The sequence below is a fragment of the Hemiscyllium ocellatum genome, chromosome 46 (genome assembly GCF_020745735.1).
Source record: "Hemiscyllium ocellatum isolate sHemOce1 chromosome 46, sHemOce1.pat.X.cur, whole genome shotgun sequence".
In the NCBI taxonomy this organism is placed as follows: Eukaryota; Metazoa; Chordata; class Chondrichthyes; order Orectolobiformes; family Hemiscylliidae; genus Hemiscyllium; species Hemiscyllium ocellatum.
This window is the reverse complement of record NC_083446.1, coordinates 1,918,815-1,935,046: the sequence shown is the minus strand read 5'-3', so window position 1 is coordinate 1,935,046 and position 16,232 is coordinate 1,918,815. Positions and strand designations below refer to the sequence as shown.

Sequence of the window (16,232 nt, the reverse complement as noted above, 5' to 3'; positions counted from 1 at the left end):
GTGGTTTTGTGTGTGTGTGTGGTTGTGTGCGTGGTTGTGTGCGTGTGTGGTCGTGTGTGTGTGTGGTTTTATGTGTGAGATTTTGATAGAAGTGTATAAGATGATTAGGGGTTTAGATAGGGTAGATACTAAGAACCTTTTACCGCTAATGGAGTCAGGTGTTACTAGGGGACATAGCTTTAAATTAAGGGGTGGTAGGTATAGGACAGATGTTAGGGGTAGATTCTTCACACAGCGGGTTGTGAGTTCATGGAATGCCCTGCCCGTATCAGTGGTGAACTCTTCTTCTTTATGGTCATTTAAGCGGGCATTGGATAGGCATTTGGAAGTTATTGGGCTAGTATAGGTTAGGTAGGATTCGGTCGGCGCAACATCGAGGGCCGAAGGGCCTGTACTGCGCTGTATCCTTCTATGTTCTATGTGTGTGGTTGTGCGTGTGTGTGGGTGGTTTTGTGTGTGTGTGTGGTTGTATGTGTGTGGTCATGTGTGTGTGGTCTTGTGAGTGTATGTGGTTGTGTGTGTGTGGTTTTGTGTGTGTGGTTTTTGTGTGTGGTTGTGTGTGTGTGTGTGTGTGCGGTTGTGCGTGTGTGTGTGGTTTTGTGTGTGTGTGGTTGTGCGTGTGTGTGTGGGGTTGTGCGTGTGTATGTGGGGTTGTGCGTGTGTATGTGGGGTTGTGCGTGTGTATGTGGGGTTGTGCGTGTGTGTGTGGTTGTGTGTGTGGTTTTGCGTGTGTGTGGGGTTGTGCGCGTGTGTGTAGTTGTGCGTGTGTGGTTGTGCGTGTGTGTGGGTGGTTTTGTGTGTGTGCACGTGTGGTTTTGTGTGTGCGCGCGGTTTTGTGTGTGTGGTTTTGTGCGTGTGTGTGTGGTTGTGTGTGTGGTTTTTGTGTGTGTGCGGTTGTGCGTGTGGTTTTGTGTGTGTGCAGTTGTGTGTGCGCGTGTGTGTGGTTGTGCGCGTGTGTGTGGTTGTGCGTGTGTGTGTGGGGTTGTGCGTGTGTGGGTGGGGTTGTGTGTGCAGTTGTGTGTGTGTGTGGTTGGTGTGTGGTTTTTGTGTGTGTGTGTGTTGTTGTGTGTGTGCGGTTGTGTGTGTGTGCGGTTGTGTGTGTGTGGTTGTGCGTGTGCGGTTGTGCGTGTGCGGTTGTGCGTGTGTGTGTGGGGTTGTGCGCATGTGTGTGGGGTTGTGCGTGTGTGTGGTTGTGCGTGTGTGTGGTTGTGCATGTGTGTGGTTGTGCGTGTGTGGTTGTGCGTGTGTGGTTGTGTATGTGTGTGTGTGGTTGTGCGTGTGCGGTTGTGCGTGTGCGGTTGTGCGTGTGCGGTTGTGCGCGTGCGGTTGTGCGCGTGCGTGGTTGTGCGTGTGTGTGTGTGGTTGTGCGTGTGTGTGTGTGGTTGTGCGTGCGTGTGTGTGTGGTTGTGCGTGCGTGCGTGTGTGTGTGGGGTTGTGCGCGCGCGTGTGTGTGTGGGGTTGTGCGCGTGTGTGTGTGCGTGCGCACCCCCCCCCACACAGAGACAAGAAGCAGAGGCGGGGGCTATATTCATTCATTGCCTTTAATAGTTACAGGATTGACAATGTGGGATAAAAAGCATTCAGACATCCCCCCCCCCCACACACACACACACACGCACAACCCCACACACGCGCACACATGCACACGCACACACACTCGGGGAGAGGGGAGAACGGTACCTGGTATAGACAGGAACTCCCCCAACAACAGGACACCCCCCACCTGAATGTGGACCCCCGAAAGCCAGCCTCTCCCGGAATCCAGACCTGAGACTAGCCCGTCCCGGGATGAATCCGGGTGCCTGAGACCACAGCCAGACAGTGGAGCCTCACAACCCAGTCTCCCCAGGACATGGGGACCCCCAGCCCCAGCCAGACTCCAGACCCTGTGACCCCTCGCCCCCACCCTGTCCCAGAGTCTGGTACCCCACCTGCCCCTGGATGGTGCCCAAACCCTGAGACTCCCATCCCCCACCGCACCTCATCCCAGACTGAGACCCTGAGACCTCCTGCCCCGATCCAAGATTCTGGAACACTGAGTCGCGCCCCACCCTCTTCCCCCCCCCCCAGACCCTGTGACCCTCAGAGGCTGTCTGACAGGTTGGGGGGGGTAGGGGAGAGGGTGTGTTTGTGCGTCAGGGAGGGGGTGAGGCAGTGACCCGGCTCCCTCTGTGTATCGTTGGCATGACGACGCGTCCCTCTCCCGGTCGGTCGGTCATTCCTTCCTCTTGGTGCTGGTGGGTTCGAGGGAGCCTGCCTCAGCTCTGAGCTGCTCCTGGAAACGGGCGTAATCCTCCGCTGTCAGCCTGTGGGGTCAGGGGGGAAGAGGTCGGAGGTCAGGCAGGGACACCCTCACACACGGGCAGATACTCATCGCCATCCCAACAGCCCCATCACCAGCTGCGACTGTGTGGGGGCGGGAGGGGGGAGGGAAATCCTCTCACCCACCGCCCCCCTCGCCATCCCCATTCCTGATGGACGAGAGCCTGACCACCACACCCCCACCCTGGGGGGGGGGTTGATCGACCAGGGAGTGCATCACACCCCAGCCTGATGCTGTGCCTGTAGCAAGCAGCGAGAGCTGGATCCCAATATCATTCCCGATGCCAGGCCGGTGTTATCCCTCACACGTCGGGAGAGGGACAGTGGCGCTCGCGTGGGGTGGGCGCTGACTTACTCTGGAACCACCTTGATCCCGAGGGATTTCGCACAGCCAATCAGGGTCTTGCAGACGTTCTCCAGCGACATGTCCTGCAGCTGGAAACTCTCATCCTGCGACTTCACCTTGGCTATCTCGTAGATATGTTTCAGCGTCACCATGCCTGCCACCTCATGTCCTGGGGGGGAGGGGAGGGGTGTGTGACCCAGTCAGAGCACAGCGACCAGACCCAAGTCCCTGCACAATCCCAGAAGTCCCCAGCCCCTTACACTGCCCATCACAGGCCTCCAGACCAACATCGCTGCCCGCTGACCCCTCACCCGTACACCCATTCCTACCCTAATAACCACCCGCTCGCTTTCTCTCTCAAAGGCAGCACTGGACCACAGCATCCAGTGAGGGTACACCATCCCCCCACTGCTCACTGTGTGCGCGGGGTGGGGGGTTCATGTGGGGAGTGTGCGTGTGGGTGTGGGGGGTGTGGGTGTGTGGAGAGGGTTTGTGTGGGGAGTGTGTGTGTGTGTGTGGGGGGATTGGTGTGTGTGTGGAGGTGGTAGTGCGTGTGTGTGGGGGGAGGGAGTGCGTGTGGGGGGGGAGGGAGTGCGTGTGGGGGGGAGGGAGTGCGTGTGGGAGGCAGGGAGTGCGTGTGGGGGGGGATGGAGTGTGGTTTGGGGGAGGGAGTGTGGGGAGTGTGTGTGTGGGGAGATTGGTGTGTGTGTGTGTGTGGAGGGGGTAGTGCACGTGTGTGGGGGGGAGGGAGTGTGTGTGGGGGGGGATGTGTGGTGAGAGGGATTCTTGTGGCGAGTGTGTCTGGAGGTGTGTGTGGGAGGGGTTGGTGTGTGTGTGTGTGTGTGTGTGTGTGTGAGATTTGTGTGGGGAGTGTGTGTGTGTGTGTGTTGAGAGAGAGAGAGAGAGAATGGGAGGGGGGGGGAGCTGTAACGCTCTCTCACGCACGCTCGCTCGCTGTCTCCCTCTCTTGCACATCACATTTCTTTCCTTGTTTGGATCCTTTAACGAGTCGGAATGGTTTCCCCTATCCACTGCAGGCTGCTCTCGGACTGGGTTATCGACACAATCCCAGAAGCCCCCAGCCCCTTACTCTGCCTATCACAGGCCCAGCTCCCTCATCATTCCAATAATCTCCCAGGGGAGCAGCCCCAGTATCACCCCTGGACCCACAATCAGAAACCTCGCCTGTTCTCCCTCCCGACTGTGCTCACATCCTTCTGATAACGTGGTGTCCACAACACGACACCCACCTCCAGCTGACACCTAACCTGGGTCATGGACCAGTTCAGCATCACCTCCCCAGTCCTGCAGCATTGGCCTCTTGTTAATGAAGGTGAGGACACTGCCTGCTGCTGTCTCCATCAGTGATCAGCGCACACACAGACACCCAGCTCCCTGTGCTGCTGCGACACACTCCCTCCCCTTTACCTCCAGTTTGTACGGTCTCCTCATTTCCCTTCTAGCATCAGCTCTCTCACATCTCATCTGCCTTCTCCAGCGACGTGTCACAGAGAGGTACAGCACAGAAACAGACCCGTCAGTGTCCTGCTGGAAATTCCTCACCGTACCCCTCACTCTTTGCAATTTCTCCCTGGGTTGTCTCATTTACAAATGTGGAAATTGTCCGCGCACACCACATCCAGACCAGCAAACACTGACCCCCTAGACAGCAGCAGCAGAAACCTCCCTCTGGCCTGGACACCATCCACCCACTATCCCGCTCTGTTCGCCATCCCTTGGCCGATGGTGGGTGGACATTGCTGGGTGTTAGTGGTCCTCCCAGCTCAGTGTATTGAACACACCTATCGAGAGCACATTGACTGTGTTACTGTCATCAGTGCTCTCTGTTAGCCCTTTACCCCCGGGTGTGTGAGAGACAGTTACCCACTCAAGGGGTTCGCAGTGGGGTGAGGCTTTGGGGGTTTAATGTGTAGCCTCTGCTCAGGTGCCCGAATCGATTCCCTTCACCAAGCCCTCCCCCCACACCCTGCACAGTCCATTCCCTCTCCCTCCCCTGTTTAATTCCGTGTATTCCCCCCTGAGCCTGGCTCTCCCCCCTCTCCAGTCTGAGTCCCTCAGTGCGATCGCCCTCTCTCCCCCACCCCCCACCCCCCTACCCTGATGGGCACTGACCTGCCCGGGCTGCTCCCTTCTCAATGCCAGCTGCTGCCTTCAGGAAGTAGGAGGTTGTGGGCAGGTTGATCTTCAGCTGGTAGGTCCGGTCAGGCTAGAACACAGGGAGGGTCAGAGCAGGGATCAATACCGCCCCCCCCCCCCCCCACCCCCCAAACCTCCCCCCACACACACACACACACACACACACCCCTCACAGGGAGGGTCAGAGGGGGGATCAACACCCCTCACCCCCCCACAGGGGACAGAAACACCCCCCCACCCACCCCCCTCCCAGGGAGAGCCAGAGCGGGGATCAACACCCCTCACCCCCCACAGGGGACAGAAACACCCCCCACCCCCTCCTCCCAGGGAGAGTCAGAGCTGGGATCAACACCCCTCACCCCCCACAGGGGACAGAAACACCCCCCCCCCCCCCCCACTCCCCACTCCCAGGGAGAGCCAGAGCGGGGATCAACACCCCTCACTCCCCCCCACCCCCCTCCCAGGGAGAGTCAGAGCGGGGATCAACACCCTCCACCCCCCCACAGGGGACAGAAACACCCCTCACCCCCTCTCCCAGAGAGAGTCAGAGCGGGGATCAATACCCCCTCACCCCCACCCCAGGGAGAGTCAGAGAGAGAGGGGGGGTCAATACCTTCACCAACCCCCCCACCCCCGACCCCACCCCCGTCCCGGAGAGCGGGAGATCAGGGCAGGAAGGAGGCCTGTCATTACCTCCCTGAGGTGAGGAGCTGGGCAGGGTTGGGGGGGAGTGGGACACTCTCACACACTGACCCTGTGGAGACAGCACTCCCACTGGGAGGTTTTCACAATCAGAAGCTGAAATTGCCGGAGAAACTCAGCAGGTCTGGCAGTATCTGTGGAGAGAAAGCAGAGTTAATGACCACAAACTCTGCTCTCCTCTCCACAGGCGCTGACAGACCTGCTGAGTTCTTCCAGGAGGTGCGTCTCTCTCAGATTCCCAGCATCCGCAGTTCCTCTGGGTTTTTTTTGTATTTGGAGTCGGAAGCTGGTCTGGGGGGACAGTGACCACCACTGACTGGAACCCCCTCCCCCAGCCTGTTCGGTAATGCCCCTTTAAGGAGGGAAATCTGCCTTCCTTACCCGGCCTGGTCTACACGTAACTCCAAACCCAAGGTGATTAACCGTCAACCGCCCTCGGACAGAGTTCCTGGTGCAGGTAGGGATGGGGAATAACAGATGCCCCCACACTCTGGGAAAGAGGTGCCCGCAGCCCCAGGTACATTCCCGTGAAACTTACATTGACGAGGATCCGGACCGGCAGAGGAATTCCCTCCTTCATATCCTTCGTCCTCTCGTTGAATTCCTTACAGAACTGGCCGATTGGAATGCCCCTCTGCAGGGAGAAAAAGGGCAGACCTTGGCTCGGGGGTAAAGATGGGGCAAGTACGGAATCCCTCCCAATTATTCAGGAAGGGCTCATTCCACAGGTAGGTCAGTGCTGAGGGAGCAGGTACTGTCGGAGGGTCAGTGCTGAGGGAGTGCTGCACTGTCGGAGGGTCAGTGCTGAGGGAGCATAGTGCTGTCATAGGGTCAGTACTGAGGGAGCGGGCACTGTCGGAGGGTCAGTGCTGAGGGAGCGGGCACTGTCAGAGGATCAGTGCTGAGGGAGTGCTGCACTGTTGGAGGGTCAGTGATGAGGGAGCAGGCAATGTCAGAGGGTCAGTGCTGAGGGAGCAGGCACTGTCGGAGGGTCAGTGCTGAGGGAATGCCACACTGTCGGAGGGTCAGTGCTGAGGGAGCGGGCACTGTCGGAGGGTCAGTGCTGAGGGAGCGGGCACTGTCGGAGGGTCAGTGCTGAGGGAACCCGCTCACCCTCACATTGCTGTGTGTGGGAATATGCTGTGGAAGGGTTTGCTGCTGCATTTCTCCTGCAGACTCTGTACCTGACCGAGGGGGGGGCAAGCGGGGGGGGACGTGATTAACCACAGACTCTGTACCTGACCGAGGGTGGGGGACTGTGTTTAACCAGAGGCTCTGTACCTGACCGAGGGTGGGACCAAGCGGGGGTCCGGGTGCTGCCTGTCCCGAGCGGAGGATTGCTCTGATCATATTGCCAGCTTCGACCTTCTTCACTGCCCTGGTGGTTCGGGAGAGTTTGGACATTTTGAGTCTGCACAAAGGAAGAAGCGAAAGGCTGAGTGAATGGACAGTGATGGAGACAGTTTACCCAATGCCCAGCCCAGAGGAAATCCTGGAACGTTTCAGTACAGAGATGACAAAATGAGATACTCTGAAAATCTTAGTGCACTCAGGCAGGGTGCCTGGGTTCGAACAGGGGAAATGTTTCCAAACTGACCTCTTAGATTCTGTGAGGAGGCATCAAGCGATGTGGATCGGGGGAGCCATGGGGTGTGGTGGACTCGTTTAGTTTGAGAACATGGTCAGCAGGGACAAGTTGGACTGAAAGGTCTGTTTCCATGCTGTATGACCCTGGGGCTGTATTATCCCAGCGCTCATACAGCATTGCCACACTGATGTCTGTGTGAGCGTGCTGTGTACAGATTGGGTGGCACACTTCCTGCATTGCAATAGTGCCTGGGAACACAGTGGGAGGTTTGGACAGGGGTGAGTCAAACAGATAACCAGCCCATGCTAAACATGATCCTTTACAAACAAAACCTCCCAACCAGAGGCTGCACTGTGGCCAGAATGGGGCAGCCTGACCAGGTTTACAGGGACAGTTCTTTTGTGAAAAAAAAGACAATGGACAATGGTTACAGGAGCCAAGAATAGAATACCCACTGCAACAGTTCACCACAAAGCCTCTCCCTCGGCTGTGATGGAAATAACATGTCATCACAGAGAAATACTTGTTTATAATTGTACGCTATTAGAGTCATAGCCATAGAGATGTACAGCACGGAAACAGACCCTTCGGTCCAACCCGTCCGCGCTGACCAGATATCCCAACCCAATGTAGTCCCACCTGCCAGCACCCGGCCCATATCCCTCCAAACCCTTCCTACACCCATCCAAATGCCTCTTAAATGTTGTCATTGTACTACCCTCCACCACATCCTCTGGCAGCGCATTCCATACACGCACCACCCTCTGTGTGAAAACGTTGCCCCTTGGTCTCAGTTATATCTTTCCCCTCTCACCCTAAAGAATGCTGAGATTGAGATAACAGATTAAGACAGAGAAAGAATGTTTACTGAAATGAGAGAAGTCAGTTAAGAAGGTAGATTGAAGACATTGGGACTATTCTCTTGGCGAGAAGGTGGCTGTGAGGAGACCTGATTGAGGTTTTGAAATCATGAGTGGGCTGGACAGAGTAGATGGGGAGAAACAGTTCCCACTCTTAAAGAAACAGAAAGTAGGAGCAGGAGTAGGCCATTTGTCCCTTCAAACTGTCCCACCATTCAATATGAGCATGGCTGATCATGCAATCTGAGTATCCCATTCCTACCCAGTCCCCAGACCCCTTGATCCTTTTAGCTGCAAGGGCCACATTCAGCTCCCTCTTGAATCTAATGAATGAACTGGCCCCAACAGCTTCCTGCGGGAGAGAATTCCACAGGTTCACAGCTCCAAGTGAAGACATCCTTCCTCATCTCGGTCCTGAATGGCTTACCCCTTATTCTTACACTGTGACTTCCCCAACATTGGGAACATCCTTCCCGTATCCAGCCTGTCCAGTCCCGTTAGGACTTTACGTGTTTGTATGAGATCCCATACCCAATTTTTCTAAATTCCAGTGAGTAAATGCCCAGTTGATCCAGTCTTTCTTTATTCGTCAGTCCTGCCATCTCAGGAATCAGTGTGGTGAACTCTCACTGGACTCCCTCAATGGCAGCAATGTGCTTCCTCACACTAGGAGACCAAAAACGGCATACAATACCTCACCAAAGGGCTGGATAACTGCAGCAAGACATCCCTACTCAGCTCCTCTCACTGTGACAGAGGGCATCAATTTAAAATGATCAAAAGGAAGGAAGGGTTTTCTTAACAAAAAAACAATAATTTCTTCACACAGTGAGTAAGTAGGGTTTGGAATACACTGCCTGGAAATGTGGTGGAGGCAGGCTCAACAGAGGCATTCAAGCGGGCATCAGGATTATGGCTACGGGTAATGTACAAGGATATGGGGAAAAGGCAAGAGATCAGCACAAGGTAATGATGTTCAATTGAAGAGTTGGTTCAGGCATAAAGGGGTGATTTGCTTCCGTCTGCACCAAAACAATTCTGTGAAATGTCTTATTATAACTAAAGACTACAGGATTAACAAACGCCCTCCAATGCCCGTTTAAATGCCCATAAAGAAGGAGAGTCCACTACTGCTACTGGCAGGGCATTCCATGAACTCATGACTCGCTGAGTAAAGAATCTACCCCTAACATCTGTCCTATACCTACCACCCCTTAATTTAAAGCTATGCCCCCTCATAATAGCTGACTCCATATGTGGAAAAAGGTTCTCATGGTCAACTCTATCTAAACCCCTAATCAGCTTGTAAACTCATAAGAACTCATCCTTATAGCCAGAAGTTAAGGGTTACAAAAAATACAGAGAGAGAGAGAGAAGACAGAAACATCTATATAACTAAGGATTAAATAATACAAAAAAAAATAACAGATTACACAGAGAAACCCATCCTTATAACTAGAAGCTAAGGACTAAATAATTCAGATTTAGATTTGATTTATTGTAGTTACATGTCCCAAAGTACAGTGAAAAGATTTGTTTTATGAGCAGTACAGGCAGATCGTAGTAAACAAGGTCATACAGATCATAGGGCACTTAGAGCGAGGCAGAAAGACAGATAACAGGTTAAAACAGAGAAACACATCTTTATAACTAGAAACTAAATAGCTCAGAAAGAAAAGTAACAGGTTAAAAGTGAAAAGGTTTATAACCAGGAGCCATAAAGGGAAGCAAAGATACAATTACAACTTAATCTCTGGACTCAATACAGAGGCTGAACTTAGTGGGTACTCAAATAACCATGAAAATAGAGAAGCAGCCTGCCAGGTTCCCCTCCCCAGATACTCACAATCCACAGAAACCCTAAAAACTTTACAATAAACTGCTACAGGATGTCAGCAGCAGCATGGGCGCCGCCATGCAGGTTGTAGGCGAGGAATAGGAACTACAAGTCCCAGCATCCACCGGGCGACCCACAGCGACACGCAGGCGCAGTACCGCTGTCGGTGAATGACAGGTGCCTGGAGAGACAACCGAACTTGCTGCGCGCCCGCCGCTGTTTGATTGACGTAACTTAATCCAATAGGAAATTAGGCGTACCCCGGCGCGCCGCGTCATGTCCCACTCTGAACCAATGGTGTGTGGGCTGGGCGGGGCGTGAGTGGCGCCCGCCGTGGAGTTTGGTTGAGAGAGAGGGGGTTGCGGTGGAGGAGGAGGAGGCGCCATTTCCGAGACCGAGATGGCGGACGCTCCTCCTGGGGTCGAAGTGCCGGAGCTCGGCAGCTGGAGCATCCCGGAGCTGCAGGCCAAGCTCAACGAGATCGGCTACCCGACGCAAGGTAAAGTCCTCACCGGAATCCGCCGCTCAGCCGGGCTCGGGCCTAGCGTCGCCTGAAGCCTCGGCCTCGGCCTCGAGTGTGTAGCTTGTCCCTTCCTCATGAGCTCCTGGGATGGCGTCTCCGCGGCCTGAGTGAGTGAGGGAGGGAGGGAGGGAGCAATGAACCCGGGCCTAGGCATAAAAAAAAGTCACATTCATTTAACATTCACTATTTTATCATTAAATATTTAAATCCCCTAAATTCATGAATAAAACTCTTATATGTTCTCAGATTTTCACTGTTTTATCATTAAAATATTTTATTTCCATTTGATTTCCCTTAAATTCATAAATAAAACTCAAGTAAAGCAATCCCGATTGATGGGGAAAAAAGAAATGCAACTCAATTAAATAACTGCACCATCTATAAATTGGTGTCCCCTTCGGAAATTTGGTTTTCTTGTGGCTGGGTCCTGATGATAGTGAGATGGGAAGTTTTAGATTAGATTACTCACAGTGTGGAAACAGGCCCTTCGGCCCAACAAGTCCACACCGACCCGCCGAAGCGCAACCCACCCAAACCCCTACATTTACCCCTTACCTAACACTACGGCACAATGCCCCACGGCCAACCCACTCTAACCTGCACATCCCTGGGCACTGTGGGACAATCTCCCATGGCCAACCCACCCTAATCTGTACATCCCTGGACACTATGGGACAATTTCCCATGGCCAATCCACCCTAACCTGCACATTTTTGGACTGAGGGGAAATCAGAGCACCCGGAGGAAACCCACGCAGACACAGGGAGGGTGTGCAAACTCCACACAGACAGTCACCCGAAGGTGGGATCGAACCTAGGTCCCTGGCGCTGGGAGGCACCCGTGCTGACCACTGTGCCAGCCCAATTTGATGAGTGTTTCTTAAAGTCTGTCCTAAAGTAAATAATAAACAAACTGAGCTTGGAAAAATAATACTCAAATCATATCATTAAATATTGTGATGGAATTTTATTACTTATTATTACTGATTTGATTTTAATCAATAATTTCTATGTTTTCTGTGGGGCAGCAATGTTGCTTTGAGACCATATCGGACCACATAGATGTTGGAATCTTTACTGGAAAAAACAAGTGTTGGAGATCACAGCAGGTCAGACAGCATCTGTGGAGAGAGAGCAAGCTAATGTTTAAAGTCTTGATGACTCTTCAGAGCTGGTGAATATGGTCTCGACCTGAATCAGTGACTTGCCTGCCTCTCTGCTGCTGCGTCTTTCCAGCTCCACATTTCATCAACTCTCCCCATGGATGCTGCCTGACCCGCTGTGATCTCCAACATCTGTTAGTTTCTGTCTTGCTTTGAGGCCAGTCACATTGGGCGGCGTGGTGGCTCAGTGGTTAGCACTGCTGCCTCCCAACGCTAGGGACCTGGGTTCGATCCCAGCCTTGGGCAACTGTCTGTGTGGAGTTTGCACGTTCTCCCCCCTGTGTCTGCATGGGTTTCCTCCCACAATCCAAAGGTGTACAGGTGAATTGCCCATAGTGTTAGGTGTAATAGTCAGGGGTAAATATCGGGTAGGGGAATGGGTCTGGGTGGGTTACTCTTTGGAAGGTCGGTGTGGGCTTGTTGGGCAAGTGGCCATTTCCACACTGTAGGGAATCTATTCTAACAATGTAACATTTTACTTTTATAAATATTATTTTGCTTCAGTATTTCAAGCTTTGTTCCAGGTGGAGATTATGTTCTTGGGGCTAAGGGGATCAAAGAGAAGGCAGGAGTTAGATGATCAGTCATGATCATATTAAGTGGTAGAGCAGATTCAAAGGGCTGAATGGTCTGTCAGTGGTGAAAATCTGAGTTTTTGTTTCGGATGGGAGATGCTACTGACGTGACATTTACCGGGAAAATGTCCTTGGCGAGTACGGGGAGGTCAGACTTTATCATAACATTTGGGTACCCTTTCTAGGACTAAATTTGTGATCCCTGTTTGGACTAGTACCAAGGGAATGCAGCCGAGTTGTTGGTGCTACTTGTCTTTAGGTTGAGATGTTAGCTTGTTGTTGGGAAGCATTACGTCTAGGAGTCCTTGCTTCCACTTTGTCAACAACCTACCAAGGCTCCTTAGGCAGCACTTCCCTAATCCACAACTGCTTCCATCTAGAAGGACAAGGGCAGCAGATACATGTGAGCAGTACCCACTGCAAGTTCCCCTCCAAGCCACTCACCAATGTGACTTGGAAATATATCGCTGTTCCTTCAGTGTCGCTGGGTCAGAATCTTGAAATTCACTCCCTAAAGGCGTTGTGGGGTGTCCCTGCAGCTGTTCAAGAAGGCAGCCCCCCCCCCCCCCCCCCCCAACCACCTTCTCGAGGGGCAACTAGGGATAAGGGCAGTAACTTCTGACCTGTGAATTAATTCAAATAAAATATAAAACTCTGTGGCAATCCTGGAAGAACAGGACACTTCCCAAACCCGATTAATCAAACCTTAGTTCCTGAGTGTTTGGGTTTTTAAAAATTCACTGTGAGCTGTAAGCACCATTGGCAGGGTCACCGTGACCTTCTCTTGGAGAGGGAGGTCAGCTCCCTTCCAGGCTCTGTCTCTCGGCCATTTGAGAGAGGGGGGGGTGGGTTCAGAGCCAGTCATATTGCTGAGAGTGTGGAGTCACATGTAGGCCAGACCTGGTAAAGATGGCAGATTTCATTCCCATAATGGGCATTAGCGAGGGATTTATTTTTTAACAACCTGCTCCATATCCTTTAAAGAGATTTGAAAACACTTGCCTGTCCTGGAAGTACACAGCAGAACCCCTGATCGTGACAGTTTGTGTTCTTGCTGACGGAGGTCACCCTCTGAAACATTAACTGAGCACCTCCTTTCACTGTTCCTTTATCGTCAGGTTCCACTGGAACACTGTCATCAAGGTCTCTTCAACCCTCTCACCTCACACAAGCCCTGATACTGTGGACTATTCTGTCCATGTTACACTTTCTGTTCAGTAATGAACTCTGACCTTGTTACCTACCCTCTCTCTGAAGATAGGTAACAGTGAGAGGCCTGGATAGCTGAGAAATGGTATATTCCTGTGACTGTGTTCCCTTACTGTTGTGTTTTGTGTATCCTACACTCCAGGTTTGGCGTGGGGGGGCGTGGTGCGGGGTATTGTAGCACCATCCTTCTCGAGCTGTGATGTGAATGTTGGGGAGGGGCGGTCTGTCCTGGCAGGTGGGATGTATGAGCTGTTGTGCAGTGCAGATGGACTGCTCCTCATTCCCTGTGGTAGCTGTAGCTCTAAGCTGACTGATCCTTGCTGGAGGTGTGTAGATAGACAATAGGTGCAGGAGTAGGCCATTCAGCCCTTCGAGTCTGCACCGCCATTCAACGTGATCATGGCTGATCATTCCCAATCAGTATCCTGTTCCTGCCTTATCTCCATAACCCTTGATCCCACTATCTTTGAGAGCTCTATCCAACTCTTTCTTAAATGAATCCAGAGACTGGGCCTTCACTGCCCTCTGGGGCAGAGCATCCCACACAGCCACCACTCTCTGGGTGAAGAAGTTTCTCCTCATCTCTGTCCTAAATGGTCTACCCCGTATTTTTAAGCTGTGACCTCTGGTTCGGCACTCACCCATCAGCGGAAACATGTTTCCTGCTGCCAGAGTGTCCAATCCTTTCATAATCTTATACGTCTCAATCATGTCCCTCTCAGTCTTCTAAACTTAAGGTTATACAAGCCCAGTCGCTTCAGTCTTTCAGTGTAAGGTAATCCCTCCATTCCAGGAATTGACCTCGTGAACCTACGCTGCACTCCCTCAATAGCCAGAATGTCTTTCCTCAAATTTGGAGACCAGAACTGCACACAGTACTCCAGGTGTGGTCTCACCAGGGCCCTGTCCAGCTGTACAGATAATGACATAGGGAGGAGGGAAATGAAGTGTGTTACCATTCATCACCCTGCAGTCCTTCCCTGTCACTCAATGCGATCATGTTTGCCAGCTGCAAGGCCCACTCCACTTTCACGCAGCCCTCCACTCCCCGATAGGTCAAACATTCATCTACTTTGTCTGTAAAGGACCTGTTGTACTGGCAAGTTTCTTGCTCTGCTGTAGCCTCTCAGTTGTGTAATACTTGTGTATGTTTTGTGTTTTGTAAGGTGTACGGGAGGAGCTGATTGAGCGCCTAAAGAACTACAGTTTACAGGTGAGTGTAGCCTCCTCTTCCAGCACCTGGTTAGAGTCCTCTTCACCTGCACCAGCGACAGGCGCTCAGAGACTCTGTTTCCTGGCAGGGGAAGCTCAGTCACAGGATTCCAGGAGGACAACTGGCTTCGCTCAGAACATTGTGAATCTCTTCCCCTAAGGGTTGTGAATGCTCTGGCATCGAACCGTGTCTAATGCATTAATTTCATTCCTTAATTAAGAAGATCAAAGCTGCACACGGTGCTCCAGATGTGAGCTTACCAAGGCCCTGTATAGCGACGGCCCTGTATCAGAAGGGCTTATGCCCGAAACGTCAAATTTCCTGTTCCTTGGATGCTGCCTAACCTGCTGTGCTTTAACCAGCAACACATTTTCACCTGTATAGCGACACTAAAACATTCCTACTTTTACATGCTTACCCCTTCTAATAAAGGCCACCTAATTCTTCAATTCTCCCTAATCACTTGCTGCACCAGCATACTAATGTTTTGTGACTCATCCACTAGGACACCCGGATCCCTCTACATCACTGGGGTTTTCTGCCCTCCTACCCTTCTCCCCCTTCTCCCTCCTCTCTCCATTTAAATCATGTGCTGTTTTTCTATACTTCCTGCCAAAGTGGACAAATCCACGCTGAACTGTGTTTTATTCCATCATTATCAGATTCTCCAAATCTTCATCCAGCTTTCCTTCCTATCTTGGTGTCGTCAGCATCCATTCAGTCCCTTCATGAAGTCATTTTATATAAAGTGTAAGAAGTTGAGGTTCTCGCACTGACCCCTGTGGCACACCACGTGTTACACTTTGACAACCAGAAAGCAATCCCTTTATCTTCATTCTGTTTCCTATTAGCCAGGCAATCTTCTCCCCTAAAATGTTTCTCTCGATACCATTGAAATAATCATTGAAATGTCTTGTTATGTGCCTTTGAGAAATCTAGCTGCACCATGTTTGCAGATTTCCCTTTAGCCATGCCATACCTTACTGCTTTAACAAACTCTAACGAATCAGTCACTCCTGACCTCCCTTTCACAATTTATCTGATAGCTTCTAAAGTGCCCTACTATTTATCCCTGTGGCAGCTGTTAAATTCACTATTCTCTAATCTAATGCAATTATTTTCAAAATCAACGACTACACCTGTTCTTAAAATGTTCAAGTGCTGTTTCCTGTTGTGAATGTCCTTGGTTATTGATCTGAGATACAGACAAACCTAATTAATTGGTCTGAAGATGGTTTGAGCTTTTTTTTATTCATTCATGGGATAAGGGCATCACTGGCTGGGCCAGTGTTTATTGCCCATTCCTAATTGCCCAGGGAGCAGTTAAAGAGTCAACCCCATTGCTGTGGGTCTCCAGTCACATGCGGACCAGACCAAGTAAGGATGGCTGTTTCCTTCCCTAAATGACACTCGTAAGCTGGACGTGTTTTTCCAGCAATTGGCAATGGATTCATGTTTATTACTGGACTCTTTAATTCCAGATTTTGATTCAGTTCAAATTCCGCCACGGTGGGGTTTGAACCCAGTTTCCAGAACATTGTCTGGGTCTCTGGATTAACAGTCCAGCGATAATATCACTAGGCCATCGCCTTCCTGGGGGAGTTTTGTAGACAGCACTTGTTCCCTGAGTGATCCTGTCCCAGTGTGAATGGTTCTCTTCAGTGTCTAGCCTCAGGAATACAGTCAGGGTCTACTTTGAACATTTGTGTGGGGATACTGCTCCAGTATATGTTCCCCC

At 51.8% G+C, this 16,232-nt stretch overlaps 2 protein-coding genes across 3 annotated transcripts in view; one reads left to right on the top strand and one right to left on the bottom strand.

The window, feature by feature from the left end:
• Positions 1-1,563: 1,563 nt before the first annotated feature.
• mrpl11 (mitochondrial ribosomal protein L11) lies at positions 1,564-9,921 on the bottom strand. The gene is made up of 6 exons (XM_060855608.1): positions 9,822-9,921; positions 6,809-6,938; positions 6,066-6,161; positions 4,802-4,895; positions 2,678-2,837; positions 1,564-2,306 (listed from the first exon to the last, which is right to left on the bottom strand). The coding sequence occupies exons 2-6, from the start codon at positions 6,929-6,931 to the stop codon at positions 2,216-2,218; spliced, it is 564 nt and encodes a 187-aa protein (XP_060711591.1). The 5' UTR covers positions 6,932-6,938; positions 9,822-9,921; the 3' UTR covers positions 1,564-2,215.
• A 232-nt stretch (positions 9,922-10,153) lies between these two features.
• sf3b2 (splicing factor 3b, subunit 2) overlaps positions 10,154-16,232 on the top strand; it is a 41,588-nt gene continuing 35,509 nt past the window's right edge. For both annotated transcript variants that reach the window (XM_060855614.1, XM_060855612.1), the window contains exons 1-2: positions 10,154-10,311; positions 14,448-14,494. In XM_060855614.1, coding sequence (XP_060711597.1) covers positions 10,212-10,311; positions 14,448-14,494 — 147 coding nt within the window. In that variant the 5' untranslated portion in view covers positions 10,154-10,211. The remainder of the gene's footprint in view (positions 10,312-14,447; positions 14,495-16,232) is intronic.

Bases quoted from the DNA above. Each gene is read 5' to 3' on its own strand.
- mrpl11 (XM_060855608.1), bottom strand. From the start codon at position 6,931: ATGTCCAAACTCTCCCGAACCACCAGGGCAGTGAAGAAGGTCGAAGCT. The intron at 6,162-6,808 runs GTACAGAGCCTC...TTCTCCCTGCAG, and splicing joins TTGGTCCCACCCTCGGTCAG to AGGGGCATTCCAATCGGCCA. The intron at 4,896-6,065 runs GTAAGTTTCACG...CCTGTGTTCTAG, and splicing joins CGGTCCGGATCCTCGTCAAT to CCTGACCGGACCTACCAGCT.